Source organism: Chrysoperla carnea, chromosome 1 (genome assembly GCF_905475395.1).
Source record: "Chrysoperla carnea chromosome 1, inChrCarn1.1, whole genome shotgun sequence".
Classification (NCBI taxonomy): Eukaryota; Metazoa; Arthropoda; class Insecta; order Neuroptera; family Chrysopidae; genus Chrysoperla; species Chrysoperla carnea.
In genome coordinates this window covers 110,233,754-110,255,746 of record NC_058337.1, presented here as the reverse complement: position 1 = coordinate 110,255,746, position 21,993 = coordinate 110,233,754, and the positions used below count along the sequence as shown (strand labels likewise).

Below are 21,993 nucleotides of genomic sequence, written 5' to 3'. Positions count from 1 at the left end.
AGAAAACAAAAATTCAATGGAATATTTACATTCCAAGAATTTATTTAATGCAGTTTTATACATGGAAAAAAAATAATTTAGCTTGTTTATAATTATAAAATTCTTTTTTCTTCCGTTTTCTAAATAACCACAAAATAGATAAAATTACAAAATAAATATATCAAATTTACTTTTTTTGACGTCACTATATTTAAAAAGAGTGCGTTTACACACTTTGTGGTCAGCTATAAGTACTTATTAAATATTAGCTACTGGACGCTAAGTGAAAATGAGAGTTAAATCAAGGAGAAGGCTAATGTAGCTATCTTAGTAGTATTATTTAAATTATTACCTCATTAATGCATAATAAAAAACCAAGTCGCATATCATTAGTGCGTTAATACCTATAGTTAAAGGCAACATGTATAAATTATCTTCCAATTATTTGGTTACTTTTACTTTTTACTACCGCTTAAAAAATATTTTACCTCTAACAAACAGCTATTGTTTTTGATGCCTAAAAATTATGTTTAAATTTTGTCAATATATATTTTGAATTTAAAATGAAAAAAAGACCTATTAACCTTCACAAAAAAGTTGATTTCAGGTCGACTGGATTTTGGATATTTCTTTCTAAATAAAAATTAGGAACGAATGAAGTGCGTCTGACATCGGAGACCGATTTACTGTGCTAATGGGCATTCATACCCACTCTACTGGTGAAAATTGCTGATTTAAAAACTATTTTAATGTTATTTTGTCAATAAAATGTATAGCTGCCAAACGGCTGAAAATCAGCGCAGTGGGCAAAAATAATGAGGAAAATTTTGCTAATTTGGTTAGCATAGTTAATGAGAAAATTTAACTATCGTGTTGTAAATAGATATAATGTTAAAATTAAATAAAAATAAGCTTACCTTATTAACTAAAAACAATTGGATACTCCTACTTAAAGTCAATATTGTGCCCCCTTAAGAAAGCTTCAATTTGACCTTGAGCTAGCGCATGCTGTTGAGTTTGAGGACTTGGTTGAAGATAATAAAATTGTTGTGGTTGTTGTTGCACGGATACCGGTGCTGGTGCGGGTCGTTGTGTTGCTTGTGCTCGGGCACGTTGTTGTTGAGCATATAATTGTTGTGAATTTTGGAATTGTAGCTCAGCTTGTTGCTGTTGATATAATTGTTGAGTAGGTTGGGGTCTCTGTTGTGGTATGGCAGATTGTTGTGGGATTGTTCTATAGATCGGCGATTGTTGTTGTAATTGTTGCAAGCTCACTAATCGTGATGGTTGTTGAGCTTGTTGATGCACATAAGGTTGAATACGATGGCTGAGTGAAAAGTCACCAGTAGTTTGTGGTAATGTTTGATAGAGCTGTGTTTTATATTGACCAGAAGATGGATCGTAAACTAATTCTGATGAATAGATTGGTTCACTACCTTGGAATGGTGCTGGTTTTACTTTTTCTGAAGATTTAAGAAGTGTTTTTGGTGTGGAAACCACAGCATTACTGTCTTGGGCTGCAAACTTGGCGAATTCAGCTTGGAAATCAATTGTTCCAGATGGAGTTCTTGTGATTGGTGTTGGAGTAGAGGATGGGAAAAGTCTATGTGCTGGTTCAAGTTCTTTGGTTGTGTATAGGGCGGCTTGAGATGGCCGTGGAGTCACAGCTACCAATTGAGGACGATATGTCGTAGCGGGTAATTGTGCTTTCACTGTTGATGGGCGTGGCGTAATATTTACGGGGGAATTAGTATGATGGAAGGTTAACGCGCTAGGTGTGGTTGGTTGTGATTGAATTTGGTATGAAGGGCGAGATGATTCTGTCTGAATATGGTATGCTGGACGTGGTGATTCGGTTTGAATTTGATATGTAGGACTTGGTTGAGGACGTGCAATATATTGAGGTGTAGGTCTTGGTTGAAGACGTGGTCGTGGAGTTTGCGGTTGTAATACTTGAAGAGGTTCATCTTCATCTTCTTCACTGCCTTGGGCATATACATTTTGGAATACGGTTACTGGGGCTCTTGTTGGAACTGGAGTTGGACGGGCTGATGGAGATGGCCTTAAAGGACGTACAGGGAAAGCTTTAGGATAATTTGCTTGACCATCATCGGTATCAGCATCGCTATCATCTTGCTGGCTTTTACTTCCACTGTCTCTACGTTCATCGGAATCTTCATCATTAATTGCATTTGGATCACATGGATTACCAGATACGTAAGTGAATTCACGTTTGTTACCATCTGGATCGACGTATCCATATTTACCACGTACCACACAATCTGTACCACGTGTCTCTTCCTTAAAACTACCATCAGCTGCTTCATAGCCAAAAGTGAATGACCCATCATCATTTACTTTATTATAATTTCGAATTGTTTGTACGGGAGGTTGTTTTGGAGCATCAGTGCTTCCTTTTGTACGTTGTGCAATTACTTGGGGCTGTGGTTTTGGTGCGTTTCGAGAATGAGGAATGTAATTATCTTGAAGTGCTCTTGCTTGTGCTTGTACTTGGGGTTGACCATATAATCCATTGTAATCATCTTCGGAGACTAGAATGATACGTTGTTGTTGTTCTTCTTGTGGATCTTCGGCTGCAAAATATTGCACACGTGCCGCTCGTATATCCTCCGCAACACCACTATCCTCATTTTCTAGTGATTGTGGTCGAGGTCTGACACGAATTTTACGTGCTTCTATTGTGGTCGCTAAAATTACAATGCCGCATATACATAGCAGCGACTGAAACAAAAAGAGAAATACAAATTAATTTTCGGTATGACAATTATTGTCTATTTTATAATAATTTAATTTGTTTATAAACTATTTGGGGGTACCTATATATAAAAAATTTGTTCCAAATTATTTCTCAATCCTTTAACATGAAATTTGAAGATTAAGAAGCATCAATTTAATGAGCCAAGACATATTAGAATTAGTATCTAAGGGTAACTTACAGGCTGTGTAAGTTATAACAGTTAAACTTCATCAAATGGGAGAAAACGTTAAAATAATGACAATTTCTTAATATACTTATAGTCGGCGAAGCTTCCTTCTCTACAGAGTGAAGATAAAAAGGATATTTTTATGAATATTTCCAAAACATAATGCTCTAAGCATGGTATATAACGTTATTGTATTTGCAATAAATTTAGTGGTACTACAGATTTTTTTCTCGAAACAGGACGATGAGTACCTCTAACGCTGATTTTAATAGTATATCACCAAAAGCCCTTTTTCATTATGGGCTCGTTCCTTAACTGTCAAGTTTTCAATTTTTCTCACCCGGTTTTTTTTTGGATATACCTATTCACAAATTTATTCAAAAAATTATTTTCCCCGTGTTTAGAATTATTATTATCTCTATTTCCTGATGAATGTCTGCTTTTATAACTTAGATCTCCCTGTTTTTGCTTCTTACTGCACAATTGCAAGGAAATATTATAAATTCCGTGTACACAAAAAATAGAAGATTAAAAAATAAATTATTTTACTATTTAAATATTACATAATAATCATATAAAATGTAATGTAAAATTAATAAAATCTTACTAAACTGATAATAAATAAAATTACACGCGATAAATTTACAACAGAATCGTGTATTTATAAAATGTTAAAAGATCCAATTCACTGGTATCTATCTCTATTATTATTAATACCAAAGAGTCAAATTTGCATGATTTACATTAATGTTCGATTGCATTTATTTTGCGTATCGTTTACAACATATTTAAATGTATAGGTTATTTAATTATTATTTTAATATTTTTTGCATTCCAATTATAATCAATAAAAAAGTCATTGTTTAATATTGAATAGTTTACTTTTTATATTTATAGTATTCAATGTTAGACTTATTCATGCTTAAGCAAAATACATTCTGGTATACCAAGAATGTTGCTGGTATAAGAATGTAACATTGACTAAGGTCAAAAGAGCGACAGTTGAGACTACATTTTCAGCTAACGCTTTTGAAAAAATTTGGGAGTTTTAGATTAAAATAAGAACTTCAACTTAAGATCCAAGATGAATCATCAATATGAGCCTATAAGTTAAAGATAGCTTAACTTCAAAGATTGATCTAACAGAGTTCTTTCATCTTGAATCCGTTAGGATGTAAAAAGTAGATTAATTTATGAAGTTTTATAACTCATAAACTTCTATCGATAGTAAAATCAACAGGAGCGTTTTATTGTACTGTGTTTCGTCTTTTCACGGATATGGGAAAATCATTTTGCCCTGCGACAAGCGGTAACTTAGAATGTTGAAACTGTTCAAATGTAAAAACGAACTGTCTAATAAACAATAGCCTACTCTTTTATTGGTTCAGGCATTCCATAGATCACAGTTGTTTTTATTTAAGATTGAATCTTGCTTTTGGAAGTCTAATTGACTACTGAATCGCATAAATTTTGAAAGGAAAGTTTTAACAAGGAAGGAAAAATAAAATATTATAGATGTAATTAATTACAAGAAAACTATTAAAATTTTCACTATTTACCTTGCAAAAATTATTACTAACCCCGAATTATCTTTTGTAAACAATAATATTTTTCAGATTAATCGTAAATAAATATGTTAAATTGATTTTGATTAGGCATATAATTAAAAATGCGATTGATTATTTATAAAAATAATTGAATTTTACGCAAATTAAATTTAGTTATTAATCGTTTCGTTTCAGTCGGTATAAGTTTGAGAATCATAATTGACCAAAGTAATATTTTTAAATTTGTAAGAAAATGAAGAAAATGTTTTAAATATGATATTATGTTAATTATTTTTTTACTTAAAAAAATAATATTCGTTATTGAACATTTAATATCAATTCTTCATGAAGTCAGTGGTGGGGATTTCTGGGGAAAATGTGCCCCTTGGGTTAATGGGGCATGAAAAACTTCTGTTTCCGTGCCCTTATGCCAAAATCAAGAAAAATGATACTTTACTGCTAGTATTACTACGGCTCTACCATCATCTGAATATAATTCAGATTGAGTATCCAGTTTAAGTTTGAATTTGAGTAGGTATTTGAGTTTGCATTCTTACTTTCAAGGACAAAGAAATAATCATTTCTTTTAAAATTTATGGTAAGTCGTTCGTCTACTTATATACCAGACAAAGGGTTTCTAAAGTGTTTTTCTTGAGAAATTGTAAATACTTAGATTTCCATTACAATAAAAAAATAACACCTCATTACAACAGGATTGTAAACATGTAATTATTTTAATTTATAAACAACAGTATAATCATTTGATAGGTGTAATATGAGTAAAAACCATCCCGTTTGTTATTTTATAATTGAAATATTAGTTATTATTAAATAAAATGTTTATATTATAATTGAAAGTAAAACTGATTCACACAAACAAAACTTTTGAATAGTTTTATAATTAGCTTTTAAAAGATTATTGTTTTCACCCCGAAAATCTAAAATTTTGATATTTTTAAGGCGAGTTTACGATCCGATTTTGAGGGAGAAGAAAACTATAAGTTGAGAATTTCCCGATTAGTATAAAGACCTAATGTGAATAAAAATATTTTGCATTAAAAACGGAATTGATTTTAAACCAACTTAGCTCGTTAAATAATAAAATGTTTGAACTCAGAAATTCATTGGTGTAGCCTTTAAAGGTTATATCTATCGTCGTGTGTAATAATTTTTATTGAAAGTAAAACTGATTCACACAAACAAAACTTTTAATAATTGTTTTTATTTATAATAAAACATCAAATAAACAAAGAATCAGTTATTCAGTTACCTTCTTCTTTATATTTATTAATTTTAAAATGTTTAACTATTGTGTCAACATTTGTAGTAATATGGTTGTTGTGATTCAATCTTATAAAAAGTTCTCACGATTCAATAAGTATATGAACAATTATAAAAGTTTTTAATTTATATTTATAGATAAAAAATATTATAAATGATAATCATAATAATATTCATAATTTTTTTTTACTATCAATTGTTTATGTAAAATAGTAATTTTTCATTTACAATATTTTAATTTGTTAAAATTTTATATGTTGTAAATTACATTTTAAAAATGTATTACACATTTATCGTGAAAAAATAAATACTATATCTAACAAGTGAAATTGACAAAAGGGCACGGAACCCTAAACTCGAACTTGAAACATATATAAGAACACTATCCATTAAATTTCCCTTTTCTTTAAAACATTTTGAAGATCGTCGCCAATTTTTTTGATTTATTTCGGGTACGGAACCTTAAACTCGCACTTGAAACATGGCTAAGAACACTCTCCATTACATTACCTTTCAAACAAAACCAAAAAAATCAAACAAAATCAAAGTCAAAACAGACAAACAAACAGACAGACACACACATGGCGGTCAAACTTATAACACCCCTTTTTTTAGTTTGGGGGTTAAAAATTCCGTAGTTACAGATCCAGAATTATTTACACATAAACTCATATCATAAATATAGTAGAATCTTTGATTTTTACAAAAAAAAAGGTTTTATTGCAATTGGATGTAGGCAATTTTTGTGTTCGCGCAATATTTTTCTCCAATTTTCTATTTACCGTTTAACCAAAACTTGGCGTATAGTTCGGCGCAATTGAGTTTAATTAATATATTTCCCACAGTACCAGAAAGGATTCCAAGCGAAAATTTATTCCGTTTTCAATTATTCTTCTAAAATTTGAACTTAAAGTTCATATGCCATGCGCTTCCACCAAAATTATATTTAAGAAAAATGATTTTCTTCATTTAAATCATTAGCTGCTTCAAGCAAGATATTTTTTTTAAATTTGCTAAATTTCTAGTGACTTTCTATTACTGCAGTCAATTAGACACGTGATTTTTATTTAGTATCTTTCTTAGCAGAGAAAGATAGATAACTTCTTTCTTTTTCTAAATTCTTTTCAATAGTAGTTAGATATCGGTTCCATTATGAAAGCAAGTTGCCGATAAAATAAGTTTTTATTTGAGCCGATATGCATTAATTTTAAGCTTTCTACTAAATTCCTGGAACGGTGAACATAAAACTGCATTTTCGAAAACTTTCCAGAATAGAAAATTACAACTAAATATATTACCGGACTATAATAGTGAAATAATGAACAGCACGGATTTTAAGAGTATTTAATTAAGAAAATCAAAAAATTTATGTGATTTTAATCAAGTGTGAATCAAATACTTTTATTTATAATGGTTATTATTTTGATATAAATTAATCTAGAATAGGTATTTTATGCGGGTTATTTTTGAATGAGTCATTTGAATATCATTACACGTCATTAAAATCCAGTTATTTCATAAGAAAATTCATTTTTTTATTATTATTGCGCAGTCATATTTGGGTGTGGCATTGGTTTTACTAATAAATAGATATTTTATAAACAATATATTTATAGGGGAAGGTGTAGTACCTTGGATATTTTTTATCTTCATCATAATCTACCTACTGTTTCTCCAATTATATTGCTATCTATGAAATAGAAACTATAAAAAGTTTGTTCACTTCAAGACAACAAGTAATCTAGAGAATGATTATCCATATGTATTAGTTTTCAAGTAAAACAAAATTTACATTTGTAATTGATTTAAAGTTGAAAATTTTGCTTGTACTTTTCATTAATTTACAAGTTATTGGTTATTTTTATTTGAAATATTGTAAAATGTCGAAACTGCAAAGTTAAACTAGCACTTCCATGTACCTTGAGTCAAAAAACGTGTTGTACCACTGATACATGATAGTATCTATACACACTAAGTTTTACAAATATTTTCTATAGGAATAAAAATGGACTTGAGTGTGTTACTAGTCGTTCGGAGAAAAGAAAAGCTATAAGAGAAGTATGTATAATTTCAATATTTCAATTACATAAGCTCTTCATTCTACGATTCGGAAGAAGATTATGCTTTCAGGTGATGGTGATTCTAGATACATTGAAATATTGTTGAAAGTAATTCTAGATACATTAGAATATTTTAATCTATGGTATTTTATGATCTTGTATAAATATTGTACCATTGTCATGAAATACAAGTTGTTATCTTAAGCTATCTCTTTCCTCCTGAAATGTAATTGTTTATGCCAGAGATGGAAAAAATTAGACTAATATAATATAATTTTAGTAATTTGTTATTAAATACGATAGTAAAAGAGAGTTGTTATATTTAAATGTATGCCTTAAGTATAAATATCAATTTTTATCCCGGGCCCTACAATCTACCCTATCTATGTTAAAGTTATAGTTTATATTATAGGTAATCAAAATATTATTTTGTATTACTATGTGAAGGCCAAATAATAAGTATATCCATCTACAATCAAATTAAATAATTGTAAGAACGTGGTGTAATCTTGTTTTTTGGCTAAATTTTTTTTCTATTTATATCGCCAATAGCAATTCATTTAATTTGAAAAACATTAAATTATTATACACCTAGATTTGGTAATGCTAAAACTAATTTTCGTCTATAACTTTAAAAAAAGACTATGATAGATGATACTATTGTTTTAAAAAATTTAAAAGAAAAATGCAATACAGATTATTGAATTGTTTTTTTAAGAAAATAATGGTATTAAGTTTGTACAAGCGTAAATTTTTCTAAAACATGATTAGACTTAAAAATTTAGAGAAGAGGATTACAAGTTCAAATTTTTATCAATATCATGTTAATGAAAAAAAAAAAAAACCAACAATATAGGTATATTGATTTTTAGGTGCTTCCTAATACTGTCTGGACGCTTTTGAAAAGTAGGTTGTCTGATATATTTAGAGCGTGTATTGATAAAAATTTGAATATTATGTTATTAATTACTAACCCAAAAGTATTTAGTAATTTTTTGGAAAAATTCTTATGAAGGGTTTTTATGAAACGTTTCCTGTTGTACCAAAAGTTTTATAAATATCTCAATTAAAAACATGAAAATTAGGACAGACGATTATTTATTATTTTAAGTTAAATCTTAATATATATATTTCTTGTGTGCGTGTGTATGTAATTGAACTCCTCCTAGACGGCTGGACCGATTTTGATGAAATTTTTTGTGTGTGTTCGTGGAGATTCGAGAATGGTTTAATGGTTTTAGATTTTTAATTTGGTCCAGTACAACTGTTTTTGAGGGCTCCGTACCAAAAAAATTAAATTTCATTAAATGGTGGGAGCGCATATAAATCATATCACATTATGTATACTATGTGTACTATGTATTTTTTATAGTATTCAGGTATTGTCAATAGGCATTTATTAGAGCCATATGCGAGCGCAGCGAGCTCTACTATCAAAGGTCAGGCCAAAGGTCGAAGGTCAGGCCACTCCAATAAATAGGAGTTAAATTGGGGTTTAGCGGGATGGGTTTAGCGGACAGGCTAAACGTAGTATAGGTATTCATGAATTGGAGTTACGTTTTTACAGGACAACGTCCGTCGGGGCCGCTAGTAAATATATAAATCCGATTTCTAATGATGTTAAATACTCAATTCACAAATTAAAAATTGTAATTTCTGCTTAAAAAATTTTAGAATGTATTGTAAAATTTCCGTGTATGTCCGGCCAACGTTAAGAAGCATGATTCTAGAACAATGGCCAATGTCTTTATTAATTATTCCAATATTCGCGTTCTGAGCAGTATATTTCTTTTCAAAAATGCCTACCTTAGGCAATATTTATTTATTTGCTAGTTTCAATGTAATACCAAACGATTAAATTTTCTCTTAAGCTACATTAATAGAAACAATTTGCCAAGAGCCATCAGTAAAAGTATCATTTCAATAAATTAAATATATTCAATTATTCATAGTAAAATATTGAAAATTTAGTACCGCCTTTCCCGCACGGCCACTTAATGAAATGAATAAATAAATAAAATTTATCACACATACCACAATTCTCTTCAGGCAATTTTTGTAATTATATCAGGAGTATAAGTATTTAGAAAAGTAAATAGTTCTTAAGTCGTTTGCATTCTTCAGTCCTTATATAAAAGTCAATTTGACGGATATTTATGAAATTTTGTTTGAACATTCAATGGCATAAAAAAGTAATTTTTATAAACATTAACCAGTTTTTTATGCAAAGATTGAACAGATGCGGCAGAAATTTTATTGAAAAATTATAGATAAAATGTTATCTATGTTCGTCGGTTTCTTTAAAGTGAGACCAAATCTGGCGCATTCAAAGCTAATTTCTAAAGTATTTCTTATCAGTTGTGATTTATGATATTTTCCAAGTGACCTTGAAGGTCAAGGTCAAATTCAAGGTAAAACACAATATCTATTGTTTTCAACCCGACATATTTTCTTGAAACATTTTCTTCATTTTATCTAGTGAAAATAAATAAGCCAAATTATTTTCTAAAACATTTGGTTCATTTATAACAATTTTGACTTATTCTGAAGCTTAGAGATTATGCCTATACGGATATTAAAAAATCCATTTAAATGATTTGAGGGTTTATTTAATGATTGGATGCAGAGTTTCGGAGCTAACGCAATATTTGGATCGATTTTGGTCCGTATCTCAAAAACTATTCAACCAGTCAACAAATGAACCCGATTTTTATACTTTTTGGGTCAAAATTACCTTATATACTGAGTTTTATAGAAATTGAAGATAAAAATTTTTTTTCCATATTTTGCAATTTTTTTAAGGGGTGTCCCTTTGAAAAAATTGAAAAAATCGGGAAAAAAATTTTTGTTTGGGAATTTGATGAAACTCGGTGAACCAAAAAATATAAAAATTAGGTTTATTTGATGATTGGATGCAGAGTTTCTGAGATATTGCAATATTTGGATCGATTTGAGCCCGTACCTCAAAAACAATTCAACCCGTCAACAAATGCACCCGATTTTTGAACTTTTTGGGTCAAATTTACGTTATAAACTGAGTTTTATGGAAATTGGAGATAAAAAAAAATTTCGATATTTTCCAATTTTTTTAAGATCTATAGATCTGAATTATTGAATAAAAATGAAAAGTAAGTGAATAAAAAGAAATTGAAAGTCAATAACAGTGAAATGATGATTTTATTTTTTTAAAGAATCTAATTTGCAAGTATAAATTATACGATTCATGTACGCAATACATATAGAAATTAGTTTTTAATAAAAGCAGTAATGTCTGTTGTTTTAATAATAATTAGACAGTATAGTTCATGAATTTTAAAATAATTTTCTAATTTTTATTAGGTAGCTAGTAATGTTTTACATGCTTCAGTTAATTTTTAAGTATCGTACGTATGAGGTTCAATAATTAATTTAAATATCTTGTTGGCAAAACGAATTCCCCAAAGACAAATTAATTTACATGTGATTTATAAAAACGGACATTGAATACTGGTTTTTACATTTTTCTTTTCATTTTACCTCCCGTTCTTGTTACATAAAGAGAAATCAGAAAATGTTTTTTAGTAAAATAAAATTAGGTTTTTTCTTTATTTTGAATATCTCAGCCTAGGAAGTCTGTCAAAAAACATTTTTAAAATTATGCTTTTGATTTTAATAATTTCTGATAATTTTAAGGGGCAGAAATAAACTTTAAGCTTTCGGGAACTTTTACTTTTTTCTTTTCCCCTTTTCAGAAATTGTATTTAAAAAACTTTCATTTTAGCAAATGAAAAATTCATAAAATTTCGGTTTCCCAAATAGGGCTTAAAAAAATTCGGCTTTGTGATTGAAGGAGTTCTAATATTATTAATCAGTATTGAAGCCGAGATAAAATTTAGTGGAGGCGTTGGGAAAAATAAAAAATGGATATTATCTTTATTCATTACTTTACGATACCTAATCAGTTGCGAAAGAATTATACCAGAAACTAGGAAGGATATATTTTGTATGCAAAAGCTTGAGTTAGTACATCGTTTTTTATTTTAACGGCATTAAAACTTTTTATCTTGGAAATTTTTTCTTTAATTTTTCATTCAACTTAAATCATTTTGAGCTTAGAATGTAAGTATGTTGGTAGATTTTGCATCAGATAGAAATTTGAATCTATTCGTTTTCGAAGTAATGTTTTGAATGAGCGAAAAGCTTACTCATTTGCAGAGTTAAATATAATGTAGATAAAGTCCTTCAATTAAATGCGAAAATAACATATAATCAATTCCCTCCGCTTATTTCTGGAAGTATCTAAATTAAATCGTGTATGACATCTATTAAAAATTTTTAAGATGCATATTTCAACATGAAATAATTACCTGTCTAAACAAAAAACCGTATAATTTAATAAAAGCAATATTTTCAAAATTTTATAATTAATAGTTTTTGTAAACACAAAATTTACGAAACAATTAATAGAACATAATATTCCAATTTGTAGGTAGATAATAATTATTTTAACAAAAAACAATGATTGTTAGTAATTACAAATATAATATAATATTAAATTAATTTATATAAAAGTTTAGTCTTGGACGAATTAATAAACTATTTCAAAATTAAGTAATAATAAACAAAAAAGAACATTGGATTTAAAAAAAAAAATTATTAATATAAAATATTGTTCTAAATTATATATGAAAATAATAGGTCTTTGGATTATTATTTATTTAATTATCTAAAAAAAAGAAACAATGTTAGTTTATGCCATATTTTATGTTACAAAACTATTTTTGTGTTAATTAAATGTTTAAAAAAAGTAAAATTATGTATCATATAATTATTTAATTTACTATATCGTACGAATGATAGTTAATTTCAAATTATATTTCGATTTTTTTAATTAAACTATTTTAAAAGATGGTAATCACTTTATTTCATTAGCATTAATATTTCTTCTAACAAATTTCTTATTTTTGTGTGTAAAAATTTTCCTTATTTATCTCAGTTTCAGGCTCTAAATTTAAAATATATTATATGAGTATTTTACAGGAATAAGTATTTGAACGATTATACAAGTTAAAAAAGAATACCCTATGGTGACCTTGGATTTGAACTTGACCTTCAATGTCACTGATAGTTTAACTTGATCTTTGCCTGTTTGTAAGGTTGATACTTATCTTGCATACGAAAATTAATATTCTTTCCGATGAAACTAAGAGGTGCTACTCGAAAGACAATACAGAAAAATTTTACACATAGGCAAAGCATGTGACCTAAAATAATAGAAACATTGTGGAACCGTTGGGTAACTGTTTTTTTCTTTCCCATATATATAAAGCTTTTTAGTTTTAAATAATCGGTATAAATAGTTGGTAGAAGCGTCGATAAAATTCAAAATGTAATGCATTCTTAGATTTACAAAATAATTTTTGTTTTTAATTTTTCTTTGTAAAATTTCAAATCTATCCAATTACCTAGAACAATTTTGACGAATAGCTTATCGCTCTTGGATTAATTATAATTTAGTGAGATAGATACTTTGTAGAGAGATTTGTATTTTTTTAAATTAATTTGTAAAAAAATGTAAATATAAATAAAAAAAGGCGCTTGTTGCTTGTAGACTAGAAACCTTTCAGGTTCTATTTTATTTTTGAATAGCAATTAAAACGTGTTTAATTATTATATCAAGGTTTCACTTAAAAAACACAGTTTATTGTAAAAAAAAAAATAAAAAAATCAACAAATCAATAAAAAGAATTATCAAGTTTTCATTTCAATTTCATTTCATTATAAAACCAAGGACAGACACAAGCCAAACAATACACATTTTTAATTAGTTATTCGAGCACTACCCTTATAAATCTGTTCGTAGGTAAACAGGTAACAATTTGTTTGCAGGCAATCTCGTATGGAACATGTCCTATTCCTAAAAATTTTAACAACTTTTGGCACAATTTTTCATACAAGCACCATCGTTATAAATCTGTTGGTAGGTAAACAGGTAAAAATTTGTTTGTAGGCAATCTAGTATGGAACATGTCCTATACATGTAACAGCTTTGAAGTACAATTTTTGGCATACAAAAAAAATTTTTTTCTCCATCCTCAACGAATATGGCGGAAGTAGCCGTATAACCTTAAAACTCATTTTTCAAAAACTCGTACCTATATCAAATAATTGTATTATCCAATAATCGTGTATGTAGTTTATGGCTTATAACAATTTTTCACAAGCATACATGAAATGTAATAAGCAAAAACAACTCACCTATAGGCAATCGATAATATGAATCATGACACGTCGTGATCAAACTACCTTATTAACAACAACAGCAGCCTGGCAAAACATCGTTAAGCAAAAAAAATTATAAATTTTAATAATAGCATCAAAAAAATTTCAATCGTGTTTTTATAACATATTCTAAGAATAATATGTGTAAATAAAAATATATCTGAGATACATATGGACTCCACCCAAGTCAAGGAAGGTTAAACCCTTCTCTTTTATTTTAAAATAAACAATAATAATGTAACTTTTTGTATATTATTTAATCGCGCCGTTAAGTTTAACCCACATATCAGTTTAATAGTCTCGTTGCCAATCAGCATACTTTATCATTCATAAATATAGCTTTAAAAATCTTTATGTAGCTTAATTATGTTTAGTCTAAATACGAAAATTCTTATGTGAGATTACTCCTATAGGCCTTGATTAGACGAAAATCCGCTCTTTTGTTAATCCTTTACGATTTTACATGAATAAAAAAATACTTTTCCTCCGCATTCAATATAGGAGAATGTTCGTTGTTCGAAAACCAGAAAATTTTAGAAAATAGAAATTTTTGACTTGTCATACTACGGACATTTCGCCTAATTTGGTGCCGGACAACGAAAGTTTTGCATTTTCTCAGTGCCGCATTTACCATATAGGCAGCCTAGGCGTATCCATCAAAAAATGGCCTTCGCCAAAAAATTTAACTGGAGCAAGCTATTTTTATTTTCCGCTAAAAATTCTTTTTGCCCCAAGTACTTCCGTGAGGGGTTTCAGTAGAAAGAGAGTGGAACAAACGAAGACGAGAGAAGAGATTAACGAAGACTGAAAAAGATGGCAGTGTCAACCGTGACATAGGGGAGGAACAAAGCCAAGCCCGCCTTGGCTTAAATAGGAATCCATCAGAAACTTACTTACGAGCCATAAAAGTTGTAATGTGGAACTGTATTTCTTTCTAACTAATTAACAAAAAGAGCGGATTTTCGTCAAACCTATCGGAGCAATCGAAAGTTTTCCATGTCGCTTAAATTAAACACCCCATTTAAAACAATTATCGTAGCTAAAAAAATTATTGAGCCTGATTTAGCCTTAAACCAATTTCTAGACGTACTTATCATGGACAATGTAAGTTGATGGGCACCCAACCTATAAGTTATTAATGCAACCAGTAACCCAATAATGAATGATACTCTGATGTATAATCAAGAAGTAGTTCTTCGCGTTCATAATTACTGTTGTATGAATTATTGAAAGCGATTTTTTTTTGTAAAGGTTATTCAGTGACCTATGACAAAACCAATTAATTGGAAATTTTGTAAATTTCGCAATGTATATTCTTGAAGGTTATGTATTCAACGAAGTTGAATATAATTTATCAAATGTGTAAGTAAAAATTATTGTTATTAATATTCCGTGAGATTCATATGATCAATTTCCCGGATGTTTTTGGAAAAGAAACGTGATTTGATGAAAAAAATATTGTGTTTATTTAATTAAGATCACGATATTCGTATTTGAGAACTTAAACCTCCAAATTATGCAAAAATGAAGATTGGATTTATTATGATTGTCACTGCAAGATAAGAAGATTGTACTTTTCGTAAAAATTTGAACGGGATATTAAAAACATCCCAACTCGTCCTCCTTCAATCAATAATAACAGAAGAAACTAATCGCGTATAGGTCTGAGAAAAATGGGTTGAACTAGCACAAGTTGGTATGTATTCTGGACCTTTTTGTAAAATAAATTTACAACTTTCTTAGTGGGGTTACAATCTGACACATGTTTTTCTATTTTCAAGGTAGGCGTAGGAGCTTAAGAAAAACAGGCTAGCGAATCCTATTCTGCGTCATCGATTTGAATTTTAACTCATTTTCTTTGACGAGTTACTTGTAGGACCTACTGTTTTTTTAATTATTTACGTGTCCTTTTTGAGATCTTACTTTAAGGGGTCATACAGAAATAACCATTTACAATTTGTACATGTTTTTAGAGTCAATGCTTAAATTAATGATACTTCTTACAAGAGGGCGTTTCTTGTAGCTTGGAGACATCAAAAATATAAATCCGCCCCAAGCACAGAGTAAATAAAATAACCTTGTTTAAATAAAATAACATACAATTTATTCACAAATTAAAACTTCATAAATACCATTCACAATTATATTTATAGCAAAGCCATTATATTTATTTAAACAAACTGAAAACAATTTTTTCGGATAATTTTTAAAAGAATTCACATATTTCTTTCAAATAAGTGAAATTGCTTGCATTGTATTTATTCTTCTTTTAAACAATACCCGATTCTATTATGACAATTGTTAAAAGAATTATATTATTGTGGTAGATTTTGATTTTATGCAACAATTGTTCCTTTCTTATATTCAACACAAAACATATTTCTATATATTCTAGAATTTATACTTGACAACTTTCTGTGTGAAAAGTGAAATAAATAATACAAAAACATGTATCAAAATTAATTATATAAAATTTTATGTTTTTTTTACTCTATGTTTTGTAATTTTGTTAAAAAACCTGATTTAAATGATATTATAACGATGTAAATAAAAATCATTTTAATATAATTAGATTAAGTTACAAAATTTAAAACATGTAGTTTTTATGAAAAGAAACGAATGAAGTTATATAATTTTTTTATCTAAATTGTTTGTTTAGTTCAATAAAATAAATATCAATGTCAAACTTTCTTTTTAATATAATTTGTTTACTTATTTAATTTATTTTAATTTTATTTTGCGTGTTGGCTTAGACGAATGGTTTGGAAAATTTGACAAAAAAGAAATTAACATGTGAACTTTTCAGTTAATATGGGTGGAGATAGCAAACTTAAAAAAAAATACTTAACATCATATAAAAATGCAGTTGAATAAATTTAAACCTTTCTCTCTTATCAGCGCTACCACTATACTCCAACGCGACTCTTAAAAGCAACGTATCTTTAATTGGATAATCAAAGATAAATTTTTAACCCCCCAACTAAAAAAAAGGGTGTTATAAGTTTGATCGCAATGTGTGTGGGTCTGTGTGTGTGTGTATGTGTCTGTCTGTGGCATCGTAGCGCCGAAAAGGATGAACTGATTTTGATTTTTTTGGTTTTGTTGAAAAGGTAATTTAATGGACAATGTTCCTAGATATGTTTCAAATGAGAGTTTAGGTGTCATCAAATATAGCTTAGAAAGTTCTCAATTCAAGTGCCAACTTAAGATTCCGTACTCGAAAAAATTAAAAATTGGCGACGATCTTAGAAATTGGCTCAGTTTGGAATAGGTTTTAAGGAAAAAGGCAATTTAATGGAGAGTGTTCCTAGATATGTTTCAAATGAGAGTTTAGAGGTCATCAAATATAGCTTAGAAAGTTTTCAATTCAAGCAGCCTTCTAGCACAAAACGTATTTAAGTCGATTCAACTGTTAAACTTGATACCTACACATGTAAAAAGATTTTCCAAAGTTGTAGCAGCCCTTTTTCTAATTTCTTTCTGATCGAGGCTAAGCAAACATCTTTTTGTTCGTTTTTAGTTTTTACATAAAACCCAAATTTTTGGTAGAAACTACCGACAAAGCACTTTTTCTAAATCTGTTTTACTATTTAAATTCCATTAACGTTAACTTGCGGGAATCAAAGTTGCGGGAATCAAAATATCTCATTACACGCAAAATTTAAGATCTATCTTCTGCAATAACTCTCCATATTGGATATTATTTTCAGATTGCCGTAAATTGTTTACTGTCAAACTTGATTTTTAATAATTAAAAGTGAAAAGATCTCATCTCATTAAAATTTCATTTAAAAGTTAAATTTTACCACCTAATCTAAAAACTATTTAAAAATAATTAAATAAGAAATATTTGTAAATTAACATCACGCAATAAAAATTTCTAGGATTTCAAGAAAACATTCAGACATGCAATTTTCAAGAGGCATTTTAATATTTCTCATATAACTAATAATTGAAGTATGAAATAATAACTTTGACAGATTTCAGTTATTATTAAATAATCCAAAAGTGATTGATTTTGACATGAAATTGCTTTAAATAAATATGATAGTAATCAATATTGACTTTTATTTGATTAATGAATTTTTTTTAATTAATTAATTTCGTTTCAGTTAAGTAATATTTTTATAGTTTAAGATGAATTAGGTACCCATACTATATTTATTTAATTAAACTTGTATTCATTTATTGTATAAAAATTCATAAAAATATGAAACAATAAGTTTTAAAATTAATTAATTCAGGTTAATAAATAAATTTTAACAAACATTTATGTTGTAATTATTTTTCGCATAATCTATTTTGTGAAAGTAAAATTAATGTACTGCAAAATTTCCTAAAATTCTTGAATGACCCAAGAAATTATATAATCTTTATGACTGATTTATATGTCAAGTTTATTGAAAAAGTAATATGTATACAGTCTTATAAAGGAATACTAAAAATACAAACTGTTAAAATTGATTGGCCATGCGTCGAAGACCAGTGTTTTCTAGATATAATGTAATTTAACGAACTACGTAAATTTCAGTTCTTTCCTTGCCCATGAATTTTTTTTGTCTTTAAAGATTGAAGAACAAAAATAAAGATTCTTTGATCGTTCAAATAGTAATTTCCTCCACAAACAAGAGTTTTGCAAATTTTCGAAATAAAAGCTAGAAATTGCTAAAATTTTTTAGCAATTGTCAAAGCTGCTTTAATGTAAAACAAGGCATTTAATTTAAAGTCGTTGTTAGGCTAAAACAAAGAATTCCCAAGAAGAAACTACTGTTAAACTAAGGAACCAAATCGTTAAATCGGTAATTTAAAGAATGTTACTATGGTTCTATGCTATTAAAGCGCTCAAACGGATAAACTAATTTCAATTCGTTTTCCTCGACGGTTAAAATAATGGGAAAGTCTTATAAAATTATGAACTGATTTCCTTTTTGTGTATGGGTCTAGAAATATAAAGTTCAAAAACTAAAACCCCAACGACTTAAAATCACAGTCTAAAAAGTATGAAACAAGAAATTAGTATTTTCATTTCAAAAAGTAAAATTGTCATTACAGTCCGGGGATTTCTAAGATTAAAATGTTATCCACAGGGCGGTCTTCCCACTGTAATGACGATTTTCCTTATTATAAAAATTTCAGGTGAAATGTTTTCTTTTTTTCATAATTTTTAGAGCGTGGTTATGTTTTATACGATGAGGTTGGTCGCCATAATTTAATCTTTGTTTAGAAGTAATTTGAATCTTTTTCAAAATATTCGCTTATATACACTATTTAAAATTACACATTTTTTAGTTATGTCGTGAAAGATCAAAAGACTATGTTTGATTTTACAAAATGAAACATATATTGCTTTATTTTTGTGTGATTACATAATATTCATCTATAAATATACAAGATGGGGTGTAAGGAGATACAGAGATACAGCTATAAAAGGAGTTCGATTCTTTATTATACCATGTATATGATATATACCAAGGTATACTAAGTTTAGTCCCAAGTTTGTAACGCTTAAAAATATTGATGCTATGAACAAAATTTTGGTATAGGTGTTCATAAAATCACCTAATTAGTCCATTTCCGGTTGTCTGCCTGTCTATCTGCCGTCTGCCCGTCTGTCATCACGATAACTCAAAAACGAAAAAAGGTATCAAACTGAAATTTTTAAAGCTTGCTTAGGACGTGAAAAGTGAGGTCGAGTGCGTAAGTGAGCTACATAGCTCAATTGAGCCTTGGCTCCGTAGTACCCATCTTGTAAACCGTTAGAGATTTAAATCTAAAAAATGTTATAAAAAAATAAACCAACTAACTTTTGTTTGAAATTTTCTTTCGTAAACATAGCTGTTTACCCGAGAGAGCGCAAATTATCCGCGAATTGTATAGTGTGTACTATATGCATGTGTAATGTGTGTACTATATGGGAATATCAGCTATATATGTGTGACATGTATGTATGTGTAATGTGACAGACTTATCAACACTGTTTATACATGGTATTTCAACAATTAACTTAGTAATTGTTTGTTTTCTATTGTTACTAATTTATATAAAGGTACTGATAGCGAGTCTTAGTTCTTTCGATTTGTTATCTAAATTTGTTTTCTTGGATTTCCATTTATAAACAATAGCGTTGATCGCTATTACTTTTCATTCAAGAGAAATCTTGGACGAAAAAATTCTCCAAACACACGTACACACTAATGTGTCCACACAGAAATCAATTTGAAACAGGTGTTAATTGATTGTTCTGACCATGAAACGTAAAAATTCAAAAAAACACATTATTTCTCCAAGCCATGCTAGAAAATTTTTATAAATATTTATTTAAGGATCCGATTATCATGAAAATTTAAGAGCCTATATTTAGATAGAATAACAAAGAAACTAATACTTTTGATTACTGTATATCCACTTACGCTCCACTCTGTATTTTTGAACTAATATTTATTCTACACCTCAATATATTATAATGTTATTGTGTTTGTTACAAAACATTTCACTTGTTTGTATATGTATGTATATGATTCTGAATTGAAAACCTACTTAAAAATCATTATTTTTTAACTGAATGACTCTCAGAGAATAACTCGGTGATTGAGAGAATAAAAAGGTCATAATCTTTTAAACTCCTATATGATTTATTCTGAATTAAAATGTAGAATAGTATATTTATTTTATTGTAGGTAAATGGTTTAGTAGGATTTGATATCATGTTCTTATTTTATATATATTGTGGTATATTTCAAATAGTTTGAACATTAAAATTGATATTACAATATATTATTTACTTGTACCTGGGAAAGACTTTAAACAACCCGTTCTAGAAACTAGCCGCAAAGAAAGAGTAGCAAAACTCTCCGGTGCGCCCATTAGATAGCTCCGGCATCGATTGGCGTAATGGGGCCGCTAATATTCCATGAATGGACTGAGGATAGATTAATGAAGACTTGCTGAAAAATAGGTGAACAGCTTAGGCTTGTTTTTGACAAGGACGGTCATGACTGTCAAAGAATTAAAAGTACACTCAAGCCTAAAAAAAGGGCCTCTAGAGAGAATATTCAACCGGCCTCGCGCTGACTCAATCAGGCACTGTGTTTAGCCATCCTTTACAATATCTATAGATTCTAGGCAAAATTGCCAGACTTTGTTTGTGAGGATGGATTTTTTAAATTTTTAAATCGATAAGGCGCGCCTAGGCGGTACATACATAATCCATACTTGCGATATCTTTCCATTTTAAAAAGTCCGTTTGGTTTAAAAAATTATTGCATCTTCAAATTATCATAGATCTTAAATAGCGCTCATTTAGCAACGAAGTTTCCAAGAGTTGGTAAGAATTGTATCGAACAAAAGCGATACCTTACGAAAATTTATTCGATATTTTCTTAATGAATTTCTATAACTAGGTGGCTGCTGTTTAGAAGAATAAAGTGACTAAACATATTTTGAGGGCATAAGAACAAGACCACCCTTTATAATTTATCTTGATTAATAAAACTTAACATATTTGCATAGAGATTGATGAACCCTGAACAGATTCATTATAGGCAAAATTGATTAATTAACTAAAAATTTCACACCTTATCTCTATTGCGAAGTGCGAATTTCTTACGAAATGTTTTAACATATAATACAATTCAAAGTAGTGTGGGCTCGATTTGAATAAATACATTATGAATTGTTACACCCTAGTAGACGCCTATGAATATGTTACATATTAAAACTATATGTCCAGGCCTAGATCAACTACTCACTACATTAATTTTATTAACCTCCAGGGCTCTTTAAACTATAACAAAAGATTTAATAATTCATCACGCTTTGCAAGTCAATTGAAGCTATGCTACGAGCTATAAAATACTATTAACTCTGTTGTTTATAGTGTTTGATCTGGATTAAGAAATTTTTAGTTGAACTATTTAGTTT

The 21,993-nt window shown here is 28.7% G+C and overlaps 1 protein-coding gene across 1 annotated transcript in view; it reads right to left on the bottom strand.

The window, feature by feature from the left end:
- Positions 1–896: 896 nt before the first annotated feature.
- The window catches only part of LOC123293448 (chromatin modification-related protein eaf-1-like), a 69,541-nt gene continuing 48,444 nt past the window's right edge, over positions 897–21,993 (bottom strand). The window contains exon 2 of the mRNA XM_044874279.1: positions 897–2,721. Within this exon, the coding sequence (XP_044730214.1) occupies positions 925–2,721 (1,797 nt within the window). The 3' untranslated portion in view covers positions 897–924. The remainder of the gene's footprint in view (positions 2,722–21,993) is intronic.